This window comes from Chlorocebus sabaeus, chromosome 14 (genome assembly GCF_047675955.1).
Source record: "Chlorocebus sabaeus isolate Y175 chromosome 14, mChlSab1.0.hap1, whole genome shotgun sequence".
NCBI lineage: Eukaryota > Metazoa > Chordata > Mammalia > Primates > Cercopithecidae > Chlorocebus > Chlorocebus sabaeus.
In genome coordinates, this window is record NC_132917.1 from 20,416,595 (window position 1) to 20,441,228 (window position 24,634).

General features: G+C 39.2%; 1 protein-coding gene across 1 annotated transcript in view; it reads right to left on the reverse strand.

Moving 5' to 3' along the window:
* LDAH (lipid droplet associated hydrolase) overlaps positions 1–24,634 on the reverse strand; it is a 156,385-nt gene that overhangs the window by 43,379 nt on the left and 88,372 nt on the right. Inside the window, exon 5 of the mRNA XM_007971353.3 lies at positions 23,756–23,990. Coding sequence (XP_007969544.1) covers positions 23,756–23,990 — 235 coding nt within the window. The remainder of the gene's footprint in view (positions 1–23,755; positions 23,991–24,634) is intronic.

Genomic DNA, 24,634 nt, shown 5'->3' on the forward strand with positions numbered 1-24,634 from the left:
CTGTAAGTAACTTAAGGGCAGGAACTATATTTCATTCATTATTCTCCCCAGTGCTTATCTGAACAGTTAGCTCATGGCAGGTATCAGTAAGGAAGGGTTGTTAAATGAAATAAATGGGAAGAGACTGAGAGAGAAGGTTACTTAGTAGTGTTTTGGAAAGCGGGGTAGGGAGGAAGTGGTCCAAAAGCTGACATCATGATGGAGGCCAGAACTAGAGGCTGAAGCACACTGACACTGGTAAGCCAAGTTGGCAGGTACTGGTATAAAAGTGAGATGAATAATTGAAGGCCAGAGTACAAGTCTAACAGCTCCTGTTGGGACTAGCCAGAAACTAGGCCACGTACACACTAGTCATAACAGCCAGAGACAAGGTAGAGGCGATTTAAACCACAACTAATGATAAAATGAAAGGTGATACATAAATAGTTTTCTAAGGTAGAACTGCAAGGTGGCAAGGCAAGTTGTCCTGCTGTTTGGGTGGTACGTGGCCTAGTATATGATTCACATTAGAATGCCCCAGTTTGTTTGGCTTTGCCATTATTGAGGAGAGAGACTTGCTGGTACTGAAGCAAGGGGAATTACAGGAGGCGGGCATGGTTTCATTAGGACAGGTGAATATGGGAGGTAGGAAATCAACCATTGTGGGTGTATATACTGCAATATATATGTGATTTTTACTCTTGGTCTATGGTGACTGAGATACTACTTCTAGTCACTTTGATCTTATTTAAAAGGTCTACAGATTCTACATGTCCAAAATATACCACCATATTTACAAGGAAAAATCAATTTCTTAAGAGTACTCATGAAAAGGTTTGACAGGTTAGGAAAAGGCTTTGATAGATTCACCTCTATGATGGGGGGTGGCTGAGAAGAATAGTCTTTAGTAAGCCCATTAACACTGGTGAAATGCCAAACATTTAAAAACTCCCTTTAAAATAAAAAATACAATAATCTTGGGAGCTGAGATGAGTTCTACTGTGGATGGGTACTTATTTAGACAAGATTTGAAGAAGACCTGTCACAATTAAGAAATAAACGGTAGACCTCAGTGTGAGCTTATCTTGCCAAGGGTTACAATGCCCGAAGGCATTCTGCAGGAACATGGCAACGATGGATTTTAGTTATGGTGGACTGACTGTCTTACCTCAATGTTTGGTAGGTGGCCTATTCTGTGATTAAGTCCATGGATGTTGAATCTCAAGACCATCTTGCAGTTGGGATGTAGTAGATACAATGTAACTACCTAAAAGCCAACAAAAAATTTCATTTCCCTTGATTGCCTCTACTGAGACATGGGGAAATCAAAATATATGGCTTTTCTCTATTCCTTATAGTAAGGGATATTTTGACTACTAATCTAAAAGTTCCTGGGGGGGATATTCTCTTTTTAAATAAGCCAAAGCCTAATCAGGAGTAGGCCTTTTGCCTTTCTTCCCTTTCCCTTTCTTTCTCGCTGAATGTTAGACATGAGTCCTAGAGATGCAGGAGCCATGATGTGACCATGAGATGATGGCCACAAGGATAAAGGTTTATGTGATATGCAAAGGACAACAAGAGTAGAAACATAGGATCCATGTCCCTGATGGCACTGTTGAGATGTTACTTACCTCTGGACTGCCTACGCCTGGATTTCTTGGCACATGAGAAAAACAGATCCCTATCTAGTTTAGGCCACTGTAATTTGGTTTTCTGTTATCTATAGTCAAACTCAATCCCAGATGATAAAAGTGAATAGAAATAGGGCCTTTAAATATTCTGGATGTTTTTGGTCACAGCACATGGGTTGATGTGCTTAACTGCCTATCAGGTTCTGGTACTTGAGTCGGGGAGAAAGTGGCATCTGCACATACCCAGGGCTTGCCTAAGAGGAGGCAGGGTAGGAGCTGAATGAAAAAGAGCCTTTCTCAGGAAAGCCCCTCCTAGCACATCTTCTGACCATTCCTGAGGCTGGCAAGATGTGCTGAGTGTAGGGAAGTTAGGAAGGTTCAAGCCAAGCAGGGCTGTGTGGGAGCAAAATTTAGGGTTGAGGACAGGCTGCGAGACTAGAAGATTCTGGAGACATGAGTAACCCCACATGCCAACAGAGCTGTAGGCAGAGAAAGGCTGGACACTCAGAAAGGCTACACCAGCAGGTTTGTCAAAAGGTTAAGTAGGACCTGATAGTCTCAGAAACCCAGATGAAGCCTTCTTACAAGGGAAAATTCTTCAGCAGTTATTTATTTCCAGGTTGTTTTCCACCTTTCCAACGGTGCCAAGTTGTAACAAAGTGAAAATCAGACCTAAAAAAATAATTCTCCCATCCTAAACTTTCTGCATAATTTGGAGAAATGTTTACTAGTCAACATAGTTAATTATTATGTGTTTCTCTGTAAGCCAGGACTGTGGTCATTATGATAATCAATTTAGTCTGCAAACAGATAATCTTTCCTAAGTGACACTGAGTTCACCAAAATGAAAAACAACTGGAGGTATTGTATGATTTTAAAAAATAATGCAACTTTTTAGACTGGCATTAATTTTTAAATATAAAATTTCTTTAGAAAAAATAATAAGATATTCATTGGGCTCTTTACTTCTAAACCAGAGATTATATCCTAATATCACACTAATCACCTCTTGTTCTAAATCCTAATACTGACCGAAAAACAAAAAACAAAAAAACAAAAACAAAAACAAACAAAAAAAACTTCCGTCATTCCTGAATTTTAGGTTACACTTGCATGAATCACTAAAAGCTACAGTTGGGGCCAGGCATGACGGCTCACCCTGTAATCTCAGCACTGTGGGAAGCCAAGGTGGGAGAACTGCTTAAGGCCTGGAGTTTGAGACTAGCTTGGCCAACATAGCAAGACTCTGTCTCTAATATAAATAAGTAAATAAATAAAAGCCCCAGTTGGGTTTTATAAATGGATTTTCATAAGCTGCTCAGAAAGAACAGGTAACATAAGAGTCTGGTTTTGTCTTATTCAAAAATTATTCTGGGCTGAGTTAAAAATCTAGAAGAAATTTGTGATTCTTTAGTGATGCATATGCTTATGTTGTCATCTTATTTAATAGTTCATTTTATATCTTAAAAGTTAATTCCATATTTAGGAAAGAAAAAACTGTGAAAATTTATTTTACAAGAATATATTCAACAAAGTAATATAATCTACCAGAAATTCCCTATGTCTCTGTGCTATGTTTTTCTAGTTAGGTAACTGAAAGGAATTAAAATATCAATTTGGCCTAACTAATGAAAAGACCCTAGAATATTTTTCAAAGTTAATTTTTTTGACCTGTTACACTGCTGAACTAAGACATATTTTCTTTTAGCTTTGATCAGAAAATCAATTTAGGTGTCTCAGTGAAAAGCCTATTTTTCATGAAGTGGAAGAACATCTAAAGAAAATACAGAGTAGCAAACATTCCAGAATTAAAACTGAAGAAAAAAATCCATATATGTTCTTTAAAAACAACATTTAATACAACCTAGTTAACAAAATGACATTGATGAACACGGTGGTAAAGTTTATAACGTATGCTAACTGATGTAGGGCTACTCTGCTCTGAATGCTAGAACGCTAATGCCACAGAACTCAAGCCTACAGGAAAGGATGTGCCATCTTTGCCAAAAGGGCAGCAGGATTTGAAATATTTGAATACTTTGGTTCCTAGAATTTTTCAGAGCTTACAAGAACAACAACAAAAATGTGTGTATAAACTAAAGGATACAGAAAACCAGTTTCTATCTAGATAGGGCAGGATTTATTATCCACTGCTTGGACTAGCAAACTTCCTCCATTTGTTTCCGTAAGATTTCTACTGAAGTACAGACATTACATAATGTGCAAACACTGCAAAGCCTCCTAAAAGGCATGCTGGCAGGTTAAAAGGTCGTCGTCTGGATGACAGTCAAGCCACAGAGAAACAGGTCTATGGGGGCCAGGGGGAAATATCCAGCTGGACCAGATTCTCAGCTGGGAATGATCTCTGACCTGATCTTCTTTTCCCTTGATAACCCCTCTTTTCATGTAACCACGAAAATTATGCCGATTCAAGTAGCTGGTATGAACATTAGTTATGTCCACTATTCATGCAGCGTAAACTCTAGCAGAGCCCACTAATCATCTCCCAAAGTTAGGGTCTTCTGTTGGGTGTTGCTCTCTCTCAGTTGGAACCTTCTGTTTGTGGGAAGCAAGGTACTAGGAATCACCAAAGTGATGGTGAGGGCAAGCCTGGGCGAAGGCAGTTTCTGTGAGGGTTATTGCAAGAGGAGGCAGGGGTGGCACTGCAGATCTAGAGGGAAGAGGCTGGCCAGGATATCTGAGATGCTTCCTTAATGATCAGCCTAGTCACTACTAGGAAGTGAACTATGAATTCAAGTAGGGAATGAACCAATAACCCAAAGAAGAAGGAAGACACGTAAACTATTGCCTCATTTTCCTTTACCTGAGGTTACACAGACGGGGTAGGTTATGGGGGAAAAAAAAATCAGAGACCATTGAAGTAGTGGTTATTTGGCTATCAGAAGGCCAGATTAGAGCCAAGGGATTAAAAGATCAGAAAAGGAAAGGATGTGAGAAATAGGAGGGCTGTGATCCAAAAGTTTGTTTGCTAGTTTGTTATTTAGAACAGAAATGAAGAAATGTAGCTGAATGTTCAGTCTGATTTTCAAAATGTATTTCATATATCAGGGTTGTGTGAGAAAGGAAGCCCAGGGTTCCTCAAGCAACAATGTAGTATAAAGCTCTGGTTGCCTTGGATTGAGGAGGGAAATACGGCTTATGCCTAAACTGTCCTGCTCCTTGCTGCCTAAACTTGGGTCTCCTGGAAGATGCAGCAGGCGGTCAGTTATTGCAACTAAAAGGAAGAGTCCTTTCTTCAAGTGCAGCTTTTGGAGCCTACTTTTCCTGAAGTATATATAACTCTGATGCAGAAAACGTGGAAAAATACCTTTACATAATGTCCTGTTTTAATTAAAAACATTAAACACTTGATTATATGTTTATATTATATATTCACTAAATATACCGTTAAGAATAATTTGTCATAGCTAGACTTTTCAAATATAAATTTACAAAATGTATAAAATTTATATCCCATGTCCTGATTTGGATTTAGAAAATATTTCTAAAGAGGCATAAGTACAGCTGCATATCTAATGATGTCCTCAGCCCTGGGGCTCTGGGTCCTCAACCTTCTCAATGTCTCAAGGACAAGCAGCTCCTAATTCACGCAGTCAGGAAGAGGGCAACACCTATCCCAGGGAGGAAAGTGGTATCCCTAGCTGGAGAATGCTTTTTGTTTTAAGATAGCTTTTATTTTAAGACAGTTGTAGATTTACACGCAGGTGTAAGAAATAATATAGAGAAATCCATGTATTTTTTACCCAGTTTCTCCCATGGTAATATCTTACAAAACTACAGCATAATATTACAGCCAGGATATGTATATATATTTTTTAAAGAGACAGGGTCTTCCTCTGTTGCCCAGGCTGAAGTGCAGTGGTGCAATCACAGCTCACTGTAACCTTGAACTCCTAGGCTCAAGCGATTCTCCTACCTCAACCTTCCAAGTTGCCAGGACTACAGGTGTGTGCCACCATGCCTAGCTAATTTTTTTTTTTTTTTTTTTGAGACGGAGTGTTGCTCTGTCGCCCAGGCTGGAGTGCAGTGGCACCATCTCGGCTCACTGCAACCTCCGCCTCCCGGGCTCATGCCATTCTCCTGCCTCAGCCTCCCAAGCAGCTGGGACTACAGGCGCCCGCCACCATGCCTGGCTAATTTTTTTGTATTTTTAGTAGAGACGGGGTTTCACTGTGTTCGCCAGGAATGGTCTTCATCTCCTGACCTCGTGATCCGCCCGCCTCGGCCTCCCAAAGTGCTGGGATTACAGGCGTGAGCCACCGCGCCTGGCCTGAATTTTTATCTTTAATTTTTAACCCCTGGCAACCACTAATCTGTTCTTCATTTCTATAATGTCATCATTTCAAGAATGCTAATATAAATGGAATCATACAGTATGTAATCCTTAAGGGTTGCTTTTTTTTCACTGAGCATTAATTCTCTGGAGATGGACACAGGTTGCCGTGTATATTAAAAGTCTGTTCCTTTTTATTATCAAGTAGAATTCCATGGTATGGGTTGATCACAGTTTGTTTAATAATTTACCTATGGAAACTACCTCTGGGTTGTTTCCAGTTTTTGGCGATTATGAATAAAACTACAATAAACATTCATATATTTAGGTTTTTCTGTGACACCAGTTTTCATATATCAGGGATGAATGCTGAGGAGTGTAACTGCTGGGTCATAGGGTAGTTGCATGTTTAGGTTTTTAACTGTCAAACTGCTTTTCAGAGTGGGTGCACCATTTTACATTGTCAGCAGCAATGTATGAGTGATCCAGTTTCTCTGCATCCTTACCAGCATTTGAGGTTGCTATTTTTTTTTTATTTTAGCCATTCTGATAGGTGTGTAATGATATCTCACTGTGATCACACTCAGCTAGTCTTTGCCTAGTCCCAGATCCTGATCCTGAATATTTTCTCCCTTTTTTCTAAAAGGATTGTAATTTTACAATTTATATTTAAATTCATGACTCATTTAGAGTAAACTTTTTTATAAGGTGTAAGGTTTAGAGTTTAGGTCAAGGTTCATTTCCTTTCCTTCCTTTGTTTCTTCTTCTTTTTTCTTTTCTTTTGGCCTAAGGAGAGCCAAGTGCTCCAGCAAAATTGTTGAAATGGCAATTCCTCTTTTATCAAATTGCTTTTGCCCCTTGTCAAAAACCAGTTGGGCACATTTGTGTGGGTCTATTTCTAGGTTCTCTTCTCTGTTCTATTGATCTATGTATTAATCCCTTTAGCAATATCACAAAGTTTGATTACTATAGCTACATAATAAATCTTGCAACCAGACAGACTCACTCCTTCCACTTTATTCTTTTACAAAACTGTTTTAGTAATTCTTATTCCTTTGCCTTTCCAAATATATTTTAGAATAATCATGTCAATAGCTACAAAAAAATCTTACTTGGATTTTGACAGCAACTATGTTTAATATGCGTATCAATTTAGGAAGAATTGATATCTGATATGGTTTGGATTTGTGTCCTCACCCAAATCTCATGTCCTCAATGTAATCCCCAATGTTGGAGGTGGGACCTGGTGAGAGGTAACTGAATCATGGGGATGGTTTCTCATGATTTAACACCATCCCCCTTGGTGATGTTATAGCAATAATGATTGAGTTATCTCAAGATCTGATTGTTTAAAGTGTGTAGAACCTCCCCCACCACTCTCTCTCAGTCCTGCTCCTGCCATGTTAGACACCTGCTCCCAGTTTGCCTTCTGCCATGAGTAAAAGCTACTTGAGGCCTCTGCAGAAGTGGATGCTGACATGCTTCCTGTACAGCCTGTGGAACTGTGAGCCAATTAAACCTCTTTTCTTTATAAATTACCCAGTGTGAGAGTACATTAATACATGTTTACTACATTGAGTCTTCCAATCCATGAACATGGTATGTCTCTCCATTTACTTAGGTCTGCTTTTGTTTCTTTATTAATAGGCTTCATTTTCAGCATATAATTCTGTATACGTTTTTCTAAATTTATGCTTAACCATTTAGTTTTTTTGACTGGCTATAAATGGTATTATATTTTAAATTTTGGTTTCTATCACTAGTGTATGCAAATAATATTGACTTTTGTGCTTATCTTGTATCCTGTGACATTGTTGAACTTGTAGTAATTCTCAAAGCTTGTTTTTGGTAGATTCCTTGGGATTGTCATTTTTTTTTCTTTTCTTTTCTTTTTTTTTAATCATTTGATAAATTTTTATTCCCTGGCAGAGCCACAGAACCATCCTTGGGATTTTCTCTACAGACAATCATGCCATCTACATACAAGGGATTAATTTCTTCTCTTCTGATCTGTATATCTTTTATTTCCTTGCCTGGCCTTACTGGACTGACTAGAACTTCCAGCACTATGTTGAATAAGAGTGCTGAGAGCAGACATCTTTGTCTTGTTTCTAGTCTTAGAAGAAAAGCATTCAAAATATTTTTTTTCTGCATCAGTTGATAGAATCATATGGTTTATCTTCTTTAGCCTGTTAATATGCTAGATTATATTAATGGATTTTTGAATACTATACTAGCCTTGCATCCCTGGAATAAATCACATTTGGTAATAGAATAGTATATAATTCTTTTTATATATTGCTGAATTCTATTTGCTAATATTTTATTAGAGATGTTTGTCTCTATACTCATAGGGGATACTGGCCTGTATTTTCTTCTTTCTTTGTATTATTTTTCTCTGGTTTTGATATTAGATAATACTAGCTTCAAAAAGTGAATTGGGATGTGTTTCCTCCTATTTTCTATTTAAAAAAATAGGTAGAATTGTGTTAATATTTCTTTAAACATTTGGTATAATTCTCCAGTGAAATCATCTGGGCCTCTAAATGTCTTTTCTGGAAGTTTTAAAATTACAAATTGAATTTCCTTCCAAGTTATAGGGCTCTTGAAATGATCTATTACATCTTGGATGAGTTGTGGTAGTGTGTCAAAATTTGAAGAATTGGTTTATTTCATCCCAGTTGTCAAATTTATATGTGTAGAGTTGTTCACAGTAGCCTTTACTACCCTTTTGATGTGTGCAGGCTCTATAGTGGATATTTTCTATTTCATTTCTGATATTGGTAATTTGTGTCTTCACCTGTTTTTTCTTTGTCAGTCTTGCTAGGGGTTTGTCAATTTTATTACTCTTTCAAAGTAGCTACTTTCTCGTTTCATTGATTTTCTCTATTGTTTTTGTTTTCAACTTTTTTGGTAGAGACAGGGTCTCACTATATTGCCTAGGCTGGTCTCGAACTCCTGGCCTTAAGCAAACCTCCTGCCTCAGCCTTCCAAAGTGCTGGCATTCTAGATGTGAGCAACTGCTCCTAACCCTAATTTCTATTCTTGCTATTTCTTTCCTTTTCATCCTTTTGGGATTACTTTGCTCTTCTTTTTCTAGGTTCTTGAGGTTGAACCTTAGGTTACTAGGACTTTTCTCCTTTTCTAATGTAGTCATTTCTCACAACAGCATACATTTTTGTCTCATCACTGTTTTAGCTGTGTCCCACAAATTTTAATATGCTGTATTTTCATTTTAATTCAGTTTTATTATTAATTATTACTAATTTTTTTTTTTTTTTTTTTTTTTTTTTTTTTTTTTTTTTTTTTTTTTTTTAAGCTGCTTTCACTCTGTTACCCAGGCTGGAGTTCAGTGGCATGATCATAGCTTACCGCAGCCGTGGTCTCCTGGGCTCAAGTGATCCTTCCATCTTAGCCTGCCCAAGAAGCTGAGATTACAGGCCTATACCTCCATGCCTGGCTAATTTTTCTTTTCTTTCTTTTTTTTTTCTGAGACAGGATCTCACTTGGTCACCCAAGCTGGAGTGCAGTGGCACGATCTTGGCTCACTGCAGCCTTGACTTCCCAGGCTCGAGGGATCCTCCTGCCTCAGCCCCCAAGTAGCTAGGACCTGTTACAGGTGTGTGCCACCATGCCCAGCTAATTTTTGCATTTTTAGTAGAGATGGGGTTTCATCATGTTGCCCAGGCTGGTCTTGAACTCCTGGACTCCAGTGATCTGCCCCCTTTGGCTTCTCAAAGTGTTGGGATTACATGCATGAGCCACAGTGACTGGCCAATTTTCAAATTTTTTATAGAGACAGGGTCTCACTGTGTTGCCCTGGCTGGTCTAGAACTCCTGGGCTCAAACGATCCTCCCACCTCAGACCCCCAAAGTGCTAGGATTACAATTGTAAGCCATAGTTTTATTATTTACATGTAGTATTATTTGAATTTCTTTGTAATTTCCATTTTTTGACTCATGAGTTGTTTAGAAGTATGTGGTTTACTTTCCAAGTATTTAAAGATCTAACTTTTGTTATTCTGTTGTTGATTTCTAGTTTGATTCCATTGTGGTCACTGAACATGCTCTGTATGGTTTCAATGATATTAACACGTTGATATCAATTCTGTTTTGGGTGGAGTGTTCTACAAATGCCTGTTAGGTAATTTTCTTTGCACTGAAATATACTTTATCTGATATTAGTAAAGCTATTACTGGTTTCCTTTGCTTATAAATGTTTGCATAATATATCTTTTCCCATCCTTTTGCTTTCAACCTACTTATATTGTTATATTTAAACTAAGAGTTTTGAGGACAGCATATAATTGAGTCATGTTTTCTAATCTACCCTGCCAATTTCTTTTAATTGTATATTTAGATCATTTACATTCAATATAATCATGGACATCATTTTATTATTTGTTTTCTGTTTGTTCTCTGTCATGTCTCTGAGTTCTTTTTCTGGCCTTCCAATCAATGTGTTTCTAAATATAGAATTCCATCTTGATCTATCCATGGTGATTCTGAGTATCTGTTTTGAATAGCATTTGAAACGGCTGTTCTAGGTACTACATTACATATATACATGACTTATTACCATCTACGTGTGGTTGCATCTCACAGTTCAAGTAAAGTGTAGAAACCTTACTTGCCATTATGTCCTTGTGCCCTCCCCCATATATAAAATCGTTGCCCTAAATATTTCCTGTGTACATTTAGAACCATAAGATATGGTGCTATAATTTTTGCTTTAACTGTTAAACATAATTTAGAAATCTCAAGAGAAGAAGAAAGTTGTATTTGTCCACATTTTAACTTATTCACTGTTCTTTCTTTTTGATGTTCCCAGATTCCTTCTTTTATCATTTCCTCTCTGTTGAGAGAACTTCCTGCAGTTACTCTTTTAGGATAGATCTAATGGTGACAAGTTCTTTTGGTTTTTCAACATTTGAGAATGCTAAATTTCCCCTTCTTTCCTGAAAGATACTTTTGCTAGATATAGAATTTTGGATTGATAGTTATTTTTGTTTTGCATTTTGTGATTTTCCTTTGGGTCTCCATGGATTCTGATGAAAAACTAGCTGTCCTTCAAACAGACTTTCTTCCATGAATAATGCATCACTTTGCTCTTCTGGCTGCTTTCAAGAGATTTTCTTTGTTTTAGTTTTCAAAAGCTTGGTTATGATGTGTTTTAGTGTAGATTTCTTTGGGTTTATTCTGTTTTAAGTTCATTCAGCTTCTTGAATCTGTAAATTCATATCTTTTGCAAAATTTAGGGGTTTTTAACCACTATTTGTTTGAATACTTTTTCAGACCTATTCTCTATTTCTAGGACTGGTGTTATCACAAATGTTAGATCTTTTTTTTTTTTTTTTTGAGACAGTCTTGCTCTGTTGCCCAGGCTGGAGTGCAGTGGCGTGATCTCAGCTCACTGCAAGCTCCACCTCCCAGGTTCACGCCATTCTCCTGCCTCAGCCTCCCAAGTAGCTGGGATTACAGGAACCCGCCACCATGCCCGGTTAATTTTTTTTTGTATTTTTAGTAGAGATGGGGTTTCATCATGTTAGCCAGGATGGTCTCGATCTCCTGACCTTGTGATCCACCTGCCTCAACCTCCCAAAGTGCTGGTATTACAGGCGTGAAAATGTTGGATCTTTCGTTGTAGTCCAACAGGTCCCTGAGGTTCTGTTCCTTTTTTTCCCCTTTTTAGTCTATTTTCTCTCTGTTGGGTAATTCCTATTGATCTAATCTCACATTCACTGATTCTTTCCTCTGTCCCCTCATTTTATTGTTGGGTCTAGCCATTGAGATTTTAAATTTGTTCTAAAATTTCCATTCAGTTTTTTTTTTTCAATCTTCTCTTTCCTAAGATTTTCTATCTTCTCATGAATTTCGAACATGTTTATTAATTGATCATTAAATAATTTTTATAATGGCCGCTTTAAAGTCATTGTCAGATAATTCCAGTATCTCTATCATTTTGGTGTTGGCATTGATTTTTTTTTTTCCCAGTCAAGTTGAGATTTTATTAGACAAGTGATTTTCAACTACAACATGGACAGTTTGAGTAGTATGTTATGAGATTCTGGATCTTATTTAAACGTTATGTTTTAGATGTTTTTTTCATTATGGCCAGGTAGGGTAGACTCTAAGTTACCCATCTGACTTCTGTTGATAAGGAAGGAGACCACCCCTTATATTGTCTTAGGCCCAATTTCTGCCTCCAAAGAAAGAAAAAGTAAAAATGAAAAGGCAGAAATGAAATCCACAAGCAGACAGCCTGGCGCCACACCCTGGGCCTGGTAGTTAAAGATCGACCCCTAACCTAATTGGTTATGTTATCTATAGATTACAGACATTGTATAGAAAAGCACTGTCCTGTTTTGTTCCGATCTAATTACTGGTGCATGCAGCCCCCAGTCATGTACCCACCCCCTGCTTGCTCAATCGATCACGACCCTCTCACGCACACCCCCTTAGAGTTGTGAGCCCTTAAAAGCGATGGGAATTGCTCACTCGGGGAGCTCAGCTCGTGAGACAGGAGTCTTGCAGATGGCCCTGGCCGAATAAACCCCTTCCTTCTTCAACTCAGTGTCTGAGGAGTTTTGTCTGTGGCTTGTCCTGCCACATTTCTTGGTTCCCTGACTGGGAAGCGAGGTGAATGACGGATGGTCGAGGCAGCTCCTTAGGTGGCTTAAGCCTGCCCTATGGAACATCCTTGCAGGGGACTCCAACCAGCCCAAGCAACATGGATCCTGAGAGCGCTCCCAGGTAGGCATTTGCCCTGGTGGGACGCCTCGCCAGAGCAGTGTGTGGCAGGCCCCCGTGGAGGATCAACACAGTGGCTGCACACCGGGAAGGAATGGGCACTTGGAGTCTGGACATCTAAAACTTGGTAAGACTAGTCTTTGAAACTTGCCCACTCTGTTTGAGTGGAAGCGTGGCCTGATCACCCATGGTGTGCCTTTATCGGCACTTTGGTTTTGGTTTTGATTTGGTTTGAATTGCTTGACAGGACCGGTCTTGGGAACTTGCCCACTCCATTTGAGTGGAAGCACGGCCTGATCACCCACGGTGTGCCTGTACTGGCACTTTGGTTTTTGTTTTTGACTTGACTTGGATTGCTTGATACTTTGGTTTTGTTTTTGACCTGGCTTAGATTTCTGGATATTCCGATTTTGGTTTGGTGCAAACGGCAAAAGTGTGTGTGTGCCCTTTTTACCTGTTCTTTGTTTTGTGGTGTGTGTGTGGTGTCAGCGTGGTGTTTCGTCTTGAAGAAGCAGAGGTCAGGCACAAATAAGCCCACCCTACTAGGAACTATGTTGAAAAAATTTCAAAAAAGAATTTAAAGGAGACTATGGAGTACTGTGACACTAGGAAAACTTAAAACTTTGTGTAAGATAGACTGGCCAGCATTAGAGGTAGGTTGGCCATTAGAAGGAATCCTGGACAGGTCCCTTGTTTCAAAGGTATGGCACAAGGGGGTAAGTCAGGGAACCCAGACCAGTTCCATATATAGACACTTGGTTACAGCTGGTTTTAGATCCCCGTCCCCAACACACAGTGGTTGAGATAACAACAGCATAAGTGGCTGGCAGAGGCAAGGAAAGACAAGCAGAGAGAGAGAAAGGAAAGAGAGAGAGAGGAAAAGAGACAGAGAGGAAAAGAGGCAAAGAGAGAGAGGAAGAGACAGACAAAGAGGGAGTCAAGGAGAGAGAGAAAGAGGCAGAGAGAGAAGAGACAGAGGTAAAAGGAAAGTTAAAGAGAGAGACAAAGTCAAAGAAAGAAAGAGATATACGAGTAGTTAAGAAAAAAAAAGTGTACCCTATTCCTTTAAAAGCCAAGGTAAATTTAAAACCTATAATTGATAATTGAAGGTATTCTCTGTAACCCTATAACACCCCAATATCACTTTGTTGTCAGTGTAAACAAGGGCGTATCCGAAAGCACTGAGGCCTTCCAATCAAACATTCTTAACCCAGTAACCCACGGATGGCCCAAATGCATTCAATCTGTAGTGGCAACTGCTTTGCTAACAACAACAACAACAAAGTAAAAAAAAAAAAAAAAAAACATTTAGAGGAAACCTCATTGTGAGCATACCTCATCAGTTCAGAAGTATCCTAAGGAAAAAAAGCCGGGGGGCAGAATTTAAATAAAAAGAGTATTATATGGTTAATTCTTGTCCTGAAGTAAATTAACTGGTTGTTTAAAGAAAGAAATATTTGTCGTAAGTCAGAAAGTTGAGGCATGTCGAAGAACTGTCTGCAAAAGTCATGAAACAGAAAAATGTTACAAAAAAGAATTTATGCAAAAAATATTGTATAATTTAAAAGTAACTAGGCCTCCTGAATGTAAAACTACTGAAAAAAAAAAAAAGTTTATGTGCAAGGTGTATAAGAAAAGTAAAATATACCTTTGGTGAAAGGATTATAAGGAGGCATAAGAATGTACATTTTTACTTACATTAAAAAGTTTAAAAAAATATTGTTTTGAAGGTTTAAGCAAGTTTTAAAATGTTAATTGTAAAGAAAATTCTGTGTGTAAACATATTAGCTAAAGTTAAAGAAGTATCATCCAGTTTTTCTGTGAACTGGACATTAAAGTAAAAGTATAACAGGTTTTTCTTAAAGCACCAACCTGCTCTTTAACAAAAATTATAAAAGTTTAAAAAGAGTCTATAAAATCTTACCTTATGGTCAAACATTAAAAATTAGATAAATATGTCTACAAGGTTTTATTAAAATTAGGTTTAACATTAATAACACAGTAATATAAAGATAAAATTTAGTTTATCTGGTATAAAAATCATGCGAGAAGCATTGTTAAATATAAAATAGTATTTGGCTTTCTTTAGTTTAAAAACTAATAAAAAGAGGTGCTAAAGGAAAATTCTCAGTAAAAAGGCACTAAGGACTACAAAGTCCACTGCCAAGGTCCCCACATTTAAAACAAAAGGTCAGTTTCTTAAAAATTATATACTTGGTTTATCTTCCACTTTCCTTTCTCAAAAACTAAAAGTCTTTTAGCACATGCACCATCCCTAGAATTTCCGGTAAACCAGCACCAGCCTGAAGATCATGTTCTCATCAAAGGGTGGAAAGAAGAAAAACTTGAGCCAGCCTGGGAAGGACCCTACCTTGTGCTGCTGACCACCAAGACTGCTGTTCGTACAGAAAAAAAAAAACAAAACAATGGACTCATCACACCCAAGTCAAGAAAGTGCCAACCCCTCCAGAGTCATGGGCCACAGTCCCGGGGAAAACCCTACCAAACTAAAGCTAAGAAAAATTTAACCCTTTTCATCTATTCTATTACTCTTTTTCCTTTCCTCGTTCTATTGCTGACCATCTAGTTATTAACATAACCAAGTCAATTTTGCCTCAAACTATTGCATTTAATGCTTGCCTTGTTAGTATTCATGAAGACTTGCCAAGTCAAAGACAGCTTTCTACTTCAGAAAAGTACTTCTGTCCCTTCTGACTCTCCTCAGACTGGGCATTAGTAAACTAGGACCATTTAATCCAGGGAGATTTCGATAAAGACCCCAGTGCCAACCAGGAGTCTTGCCCCCCAACGTAGAGCTTACATGCCATGGTTGGTCCAACGTTCTGTGGATCACTAAAAAGCAAGGATGGACTGCCCCAACTGGTTTCTGTAATTTCCTAAAACCATACATTCATTTTACTAGAAGATCATAGAAGTTAAAGGCTTAAAACAAACTTTAGCAATTAAGACAGGATACCAAGATGCAAATGCATGGTTAAAATAGATCAAATATTCCATCTGCATGTTAAACAAAAGCAATTGTTATGCTTGTGCACATGGCAGGCCAGAGGCCCAGACTGTCCCCTTTCCACTAAGGTGGTCCTCCAGTCGACCAGGTGTGGGCTGCATGGTGGCTCTTTTCCAGGATTCTACAGCCTGGAGTAATAAGTCGTGCCAAGCTCTCTCTGCCATATCCCAAAGTCTGGCACCCTGCAGGTCAGCCCCCAAGGGCCGTCCAGCTTCTGTCTCCCAACACTAAGTTCACTTCGTGTCTCTCATGACAAGGAGGAAACTTAGTATTCCTTGGAGACCTGAAAGGACGCAGTGAGCTTAAGAATTTTCAAGAGCTTATCAATCAGTCAGCCCTTCTTCATCCCTGAGCGGATGTGTGGTGGTATTATGGTGGACCTTTACTGGGCACCCTGCTGAATAAGTGGCGTGGCACTTGTACTCTAGTCCAATTGGCTATCCCTTTCACCCTGGCATTTCATCAACCAGAAGGAAAAAAAATAAGACATCGTAAAGCGAGAGAAGCCCCTTATAAGTCTTTCGACTCTCATGTCTATTTAGACGCAACTGGAGTCCCATGAGGAATACCAGATCAATTTAAAGCTTGAAATCAAATAGCTGCAGGATTTGAGTCAATATTTTAGTAGGTGACAGTTAATAAAAATGTAGATTAGATACACTACATCTATTACAACCAACAGAAATAAGCTTTTCATGAGTTAAAAACTCATGTCGGTCCCAGCCCTGAGGCTACCTGACCTGACAAAACTCTTTACACTCTATGTGTCAGAAAGAGAAAAAATGGCAGTTGGAGTTTTAACCCAGACTGTGGGGTCCTGGCCAAGGCCAGTGGCCTATCTCTCAAAACAACTAGATAGGATTTCCAAAGGCTGGCCCCCAGGTCTAACGGCCCTAGCAGCAACGGCCCTGTTAGCACCCGAAGCAAATAAACTAACCCTTAGACAAAACCTGAATATAAAGGGCCCCCATGCTGTGGTAACTTTAATGACTATCAAAGGACATCATCAGTTAACAAATGCTAAATTAACCAAGTACCAAAGCTTGCTATGTGAAAATCCCCACATAACCACTGAAGTTTGCAACACCCTAAACCCCACTACCCTGCTCCCGGTATCAGAGAGCCCAGTTAAACATAACTGTGTAGAGGTGTTGGACTCAGTTTATTCTAGCAGGCCCAATGTGCGAAACCATCCTGAAATATCAGTAGACTGTGAGCAGTACATGGACAGGAGCAGCTTCGCCAACCCCTGCAAAGTGACTCTGAAGAAGACGACAAACCCTGCTCCAGTCACACCCGGAAGCTGACTGGTCCATGCACAGCCGAAGCATGAGAAAACTCATCCCAGGACTCATTTTCCTTAAAATTTGGAATTTTATAGTAAGGACTTCAACTGACCTCAGACTGAGGACTGTTCCCAGTGTATATATCAAGTCACTGAGGTAGGACAAAAGTTTGCTATGGTCCTATTATTTTACGGTTATTTTAAGTGTACTGGAACTCTAAAAAGAACTTGTTTGTATAATGTTATTCTACACAAGGTATGTAGCCCATGAAATGACTAACCTGATGTGTGTTATGCCCCATCTGAGCCTCCCATGACCACAGTTTTTTAAAAATAAGATTAAGGACTGAGGACTGGTGGAGGCTCATAAATGATACGAGTAAAGTGTTAGCCGAAACAGAAGAAAAAGAGGTGCCCAAACAAGTCACCTTAAAATTTGATGCCTGTGCTGTCATTAATAGTAATAAGTTAGGAATAAGGTGTAGTTCTCTTAATTAGAAAAGAGGCTATATGGCAGAAAATAAGTACATCTGTCATAAATTAGGACTGTGTGGAAATAAATGTAAATACTGGTCTTGTGTCATTTAGGCCACTTAGATTAAAAAAAAATGAAAAGGATCCAGTCCACCTTCAGAAAGGAAAAAATGACCCTTCCTGTACTAAAGGACAATGTAACCCCTTAGAGCTAGTAATAACCAATCCCCTTGATCCTTGCTGGAAAAAAGAGGAGCGTGTGACCTTAGGAATCGATGGGGCTGGACTGAATCCTCAAGTACATATCTTGGTTCGAGGAGAAGTTTATAAACGCTTTCCTGAGCCAGTGTTTCAAACTTTCTATGATGAACTAAATGTGCCAGTACCAGAAATTCCAGGAAAAACAAGAAATTTGTTTTTGCAATTAGCTGAGCATGGAGCCCAGTCTCTCAATGTCACTTCATGTTATGTATGTGGAGGAACTGTAATAGGAGATCAACGGCCATGGGAAGCTCGATAATGAGTACCTACAGATCCAGTTCCTGATGAATTCCCAGCTCAAAAGAATCACCCTGATAATTTCTAGGTCCTAAAAGCCTCAATTATTGGACAATATTGCATAGCTAGAGAAAGAAAAGAATTCACTCACCCTGTAGGATGACTTAGTTGTCTGAAACAGAAACTGTATAATGGTACCACAAAAATAGTCACTTGGTGGAGTTCAAATCACACAGAGAGAAATCCATTTAGTAAATTCCCAAAGTTGCAAACTGTGTGGACCCACCCGGAGTCCCACCGGGACTGGACAGCCCCCACTAGATTATACTAGATATGCAGGCGTAGAGCTTATGTCAAATTACCTGACCAGTAGGCAGGTAGTTGTGTTATTGACACTATTAAACTATCTTTCTTCCTACTGCCCATAAAAACAGGCGAATTCCTAGGCTTCCCTGTCTATGCTTCCCGCGAAAAGAGAAGCATACCTATAGGAAATCGAAAAAATGATAAATGGCCCTCTGAGAGAATCATACAATATTATAGGCCTGCTACTTAGGCACAAGACGGCTCGTGAGGATACCAGACCCCCATTTACATGATCAACCAAATCATACAGTTACAAGCTGTCTTAAAAATAATCACTAATAAAACTGGCAGAGCCTTGACTATTCTGGCCCAGCAAGAATCTCAGATGAGAAATGCTATCTATCAAAATAGATTAGCTCTTGACTACTTGCTAGCAGCTGAAGGAGAGGTCTGTAGGAAATTTAACCTTACTAATTGCTGCCTACACATAGATAATCAAGGGCAAGTAGTTGAAGACATAGTTAGAGATATGACAAAATTGGCACATGTGCCCATGCAAGTGTGGCATGGATTTGATCCTGGGGTCATGTTTAGAAAATGGTTCCCAGTGCTAGGAGGATTTAAAACTCTTATAATAAGAGTTATAATAGTAATAGGAACCTGCTTACTGCTCCCTTATTTGCTATCTGTACTTCTTCAAATGATAAAAAGCTTCATCGCTACCTTAGTTCACCAAAATGCTTCAACACAAGTGTACTATATGAATCACTATCGATCTGTCTTGCAAGAAGACATACGTAGTAAAAATGAAAGTGAGAACTCCCACTATTGAGTGAGAGTCTCAAAGGTGGGGAGTAAAGGAGGAGACCATCCCTCATATTGTGTTACGCCCAATTTCTGCCTCCAAAGAAAGAAAAAGTAAAAACTAAAAGGCAGAAATGAAATCCACAAGCAGACAGCCCAGTCCCACACCCTAGGCCTGGTAGTTAAAGATCGACCCCTGACCTAATCGGTTATGTTATCTATAGATTACATTGTATAGAAAAGCACTGTGAAAATCCCTATCCTGTTTTGTTCCGATCTAATTACCGGTGCATGCAGCCCCCCGTCACGTACCCCCTGCTTGCTCAATCGATCACGACCCTCTCACGCTCACCCCCTTAGAGTTGTGAGCTCTTAAAATGGACAGGAATTGCCCACTCCGGGAGCTTGGCTCTTGAAACAGGAGTCTTGCCGATGTCGCTGGCCGAATAAACCCCTTCCTTCTTTAACTCAGTGTCTGAGGAGTTTTGTCTGAGGCTCGTCCTGCTACATTGACACCCAAGGGATGAAGGGGCTCCTTATAGCTGCTGGGTAGGGAAAGCAATTCTGACTCTGTACTAGGCTTCCACTGTTACCATCTTGGCTGGGACAAGTGGGAGTCCCTTGTTACTTCTCCCACATGACCTTTACTGATAACATGGGGGTAGTGGCGATGGTAGTCCCATTACTGCAGGGCAGTGATGAAAGTCTTCGCTCTCTACTCAGCCTCTTCTGGGACAGTACCCAAGAGCAGGGAAAGAGAGGGGGTGCTTCATTACTGCTGGGGAGAGGGTAAAGTCCACTCAATCTCTGCAAGCATGGCTGGAGATGGCTGGAGTAGAGTAGAGCAGTTACTGTCTAAAGGTTTCTTTTAGAAAGTATTAAAGACCAGAGGCCAGTTGCGGTGACTCGTGCCTATAATCCCAGCATTTTGGAAGGCCAAGGTGGGTGGATCACCTCAGGTTAGGAGTTTGAGACCAGCCTGGCCAATATGGTGAAACCCCCTCTCTACTAAAAATACAAAAATTTGCTGGGAGTTGTGGCGGGCACTTGTAGTTCCAGCTACTTGGGAGGCTGAGGCAGAAGAACTGCTTGAACCCAGGAGGCGGAGGTTGCAGTGAGCCGAGATTGAGCCACTGTACCCCAGCCTGGGTGGCAGAGTGAGACTCTGTCTCAAAAAATATATAATAATAATAAAGAAAGAAAGTATTGAAGATCAGAATATACTGCCGCAAAATGACTGTAGGGGACCCAAAATATACCATCCCTAAAGATGCCTCTTGGGCAAAAAGATTATTTTAAACTGAGTATTTTGAGAAACTGGAGACACAGGAGAAGCTCTAAAAATGGAGAAGTTCCCTTTTTAAAGGGAAATTCACATTTATAAAGGACATTTCCATTCGAATCGGTGTTTTCCTCTCTGTATCATGAAGGATAACTCTAAATCACCAGGGACTCTATTATCAATGCGAAGGGCACCAACCTAAATCTGCATAAGAAACTTTTGTCTTGCGTACAGTGCTTTTCTTGGTTACCTCCCATTACTGACTTCTTTTCTTTGTTTTAGTTGAAGTATTTAGTATTTAAGTCTGAACTCAGAAGCCACCTCTTTGAGATTTATTCATTTCTCTGGGTATCTCCCATGTACATATGAAATATAATGTTAATAAATTTATATATTTTTCTTGTTAATCTGTCTTTTGTAACAAAGATCTGCTCCAAGTAAGAACTATACAAGGTAGGGAGAAGACTAATTTTTCCTACTCTATGAAACATTGCTCCTTTCCTGGTCTTTGGGCCAGAGAGAGTAGGCTTTTGTTGGGGCCTTTAAAAGTCTCTACTCTTTGGTGTTTCTGGGTTGCTGGCTCCACACCTAGGATATATGTGATAAAAAGGAAACCTACGGAACTCACCACTGTGTTTGTTGCTTGGTTCCCAAAGTCCCTACATAGCCTGCTTTCTATTCTCTACCTTGTATAGTCTTCTTAATGTTGTTTTATAGATAATATCCAGGGTTTTTTGTACTTAGCAGGAGAAATAGTGGAAAGTCCATTTACTCTATCTTCCTGGAAGCAGAAATCCCAGGAGGAAAATGGAATCCATAACTGAAGAATGCTTTATAAAATCCATTCTACAAGGCAAAAAGAAAATGACAAAGAGCAACAAGGGGCTAGGAGGGACAAACAAACCTGTAAAGAGAAGTAAAATGATCTTATCAAAGTATATGTGGAGAATTTTACATATATTTGCCAGAATTTCAAATGCTGATTCCATTGGGTCTCAAGTAATTTCCAAAGGTAGACTGGCTCTAACTCTTGATTTAATCAACATCTGAAAATCAATGAGGGGAAGTAACTAAATGGAAGCCACAGAGTGACTCTAGGACAGAACCAAAATGAGAGTTGAGGGTTTCTGACTTCCTGTCAGTATCATTTTCACCAGTAGGCATCTGTTCCATAATATTGTCAGAGGCATTTGAACCAGAGAGACTTCATTTTGAGTGTGGGCTAGGAAAATGAGGCTGAAACTTGCTGGACTGTATTCTCAGAAAGTAAGGCATTCCGAGCCTCTAGATGTTTAAAGTTAAGGGAACAAATTAATAATGTTTACTAAAACAGACTCAGACTTGGGAGTGTCCAGATATCCTGATATCTGGAGAACAAAGGCATTCCTAATTTTGCTTCAAAGATAGTAATATCGATTCTTGGGCTGGGTGCGGTGGTTCACGCCTGTAATCCCAGCACTTTGGGAGGCTGAGATGGGTGGATCACGAGGTCAGGAGTTTGAGACCAGCCTGGCCAGCATGGTGAAACTCTGTCTCTAAAAAAAATACAAAAATTAGCTGGGCACAGTGGTGCTTGCCTGTAGTCCTAGCTACTCGGGAGGCTGAGGCAGGAGAATCACTTGAACCTGGGAAGCGGAGGTTGCAGTAAGCCAAGATCATGCCACTGCACTCCAGCCTGGGTGACAGAGTGAGACTCCATCTCAAAATAATAATAATAATAATAATAATAATAATATCGAATCTTGCAAAATATAGTAATTAAGAAAATTAATCCTTTATCACAAACTTGTAGCAGAACACATCCCCCTATATATACAAGCATTGTACCTGGGGTGGGTACATCCCTCCTCTTATTTTCAGGAATATCCTACTCTGTCTATGGAGGAGCTATTCTTTCACCACTTTACTCACTTAATAAACTTGCTTTTGCTTTGCACTGCAGACTCACCCTGAATTATTTCTTGCACGAGATCCAAGAACCCTCTTTCAGGGTGTGGATCGGGACTCCTTTTCTATAACAATATGGTGGAGAGATGAAGCATTGGACCAAATGGTCTTTAAGGGATATTTCCAACTTCAACCTCTGGCAATTTCCATGACTGTCCTTAGCCCTTGCTTCCCCTCTTCCTATCTCATCTTTTTTAACCACTATGCTAAGGCTATATTAAAGAATGGAAATTGCGGGGGAAATGGAATGGGGAACAATCTATCAATAGGATAAATATACTGAATTTTGTATTTGTGAGGACTGCTTCTTGTTACATATTTAGAAAAATACCTCCCATATGAACTGCAGCTGTACAATTGAACAGGCAGGGCTGTTCACTTGTTTCTAGTTCATTACGCATGTGACCTTATGGCATTCTTAATACAACTGAGCATGGAAAACTTTATTCAGGAGTCCTGCTGTTATCATTAACTAGGGCAACAGCAGCAGCTATGGTGAAAGGAAATGCAATACAGCAGCAGAATGCCTGGGCTTCAACACTACATACTAGTTGTATAACTCTGGGCAATCATGTAACCTCTTTGTACCTCAGTTGCTTCATTTAAAAGGGGGACAATAGCAATACTAAACCTTATTAGTTCTTTTGAGGATCACAGGTAAAAGCTTAGAAAGTGCCATTAGCTACTGCTGCAACTAATTGTTACATCATTCATTGGAGGTCTGTTATAAATAAAATACCAGATAGAAGCTTTGCATATTTTATCACATCTAACACAAGAATAACATTTGAAGTATGGGGTATTGTTATCCCCACCTTATAGATTAAGAAACTAGGATTACTTTATTATGAAAGTCATTTATAAATATAGTATAAAATAGTATGATCTAAAACGATAAATTACATTTTAAAACAACTTTTGAAGCCAAAAAGTCAAGTCACAAAAACATTTCCTAGCATATTCATAAAATACAATTAGCAAAGCACCCAGTATTAAAATACATTACCATGACAACTATTTATTACTTCTATGATTTAAATTCTCCCAAAACATTTAAAGAAGGAAAATAAAAACAACCTGTTAACTCTACAAGAGTATTAGGCTTTGTGTCCTTCTGCTGTTTTTTGTAAAGTACTCCCACTGAGCTGACAGGCATACCCAGAATTCCTGTAGGGACTTCGTATATACTATGTACTATGTGCAGAAGAAGTGTTTCTCACCATCCTGCAGCTAGAGTGAAGAATCGGAAACGTAAGATAAAATTAAAACTTGATGAGGCTTTTCTGTCTAATTTCTCATGTAAAAATTCCCTCATTCTATTTCTAATTTTATTTATTTCTAGTTTTAAACTTTTGGAAGAGAAAAATAAAAAACTAGTAAATAATTGCTTGCTTGATATTTGTCCACTGTCAGAGAGTATTGTGTAAACACTTTGCGATACAAGAATAAACATATACATTTTAAAATCTGTGCTTACCAAGGCAGAATGGTTCTAATACATTCAATGGCGAAAATTCATTCTCCAGGTTCATTAATTGAAGGCACCTTCTGATTAGCAAGGACTTGATTTTCTCAGGACACGGTTTCAATAATAAGTAGCCAGTAACATAGAGAACATATCGAAACCAGCACAAAAGTGGAGTGGCAATTCTGCCATTGGGTGACTCAGACATTCGTTCAATTGTTGGAAACAGCAGAAAGGCGCGAATTACCTACAATAAAGAAGCATACTTTGATGAGGGGTTTTCTTAAGGGATAGGTCGATTACTTATTGTTTCTTCTGTACAGTAATGACAAATGACTGGGTTTTAGGATGACTAGAGATCTGTTCAGACTGAGAAAAACCACCACTCACCACCCTCTCAGTCCATAACGAGGCAAAATCACAGCTCACTGCAGACTTGACATCCTGAGGGCAAGTGATCCTCCCACCTCGACCTCCCAAGTAACTGGGACTACAGGTGTGCCCCACCATGCCTGGTTCATTTTTTATATTTTTATAGAGACAGGGTCTCCCTATGTTGCCCAGGCTGGTCTTGAACTCCTGGGATCAAATGATCCTCCTGCCTTGGCCTCCCAAAGTGCTGGGATTACACACGTGACCCACCATGTCCAGGTCCCCTCATTTCTTTTCTTTTTAATGCTAAAAAATATTCTATCATCTGAATGTACCATAGTGTATTTATTCATTCACCTACTGAAGGAAATACTGGTTGCCTGTAAGTTTTGGCAATTATGAATAAAGCTGTGATAAATGTCCGTGTGCACTAAGTTTTCAACTTCTTTGGGTAGATATCTAAGAGCACAATTGCTGGAACACATGGTAAGAATATATTTAGTTTTGTATGAAATCACT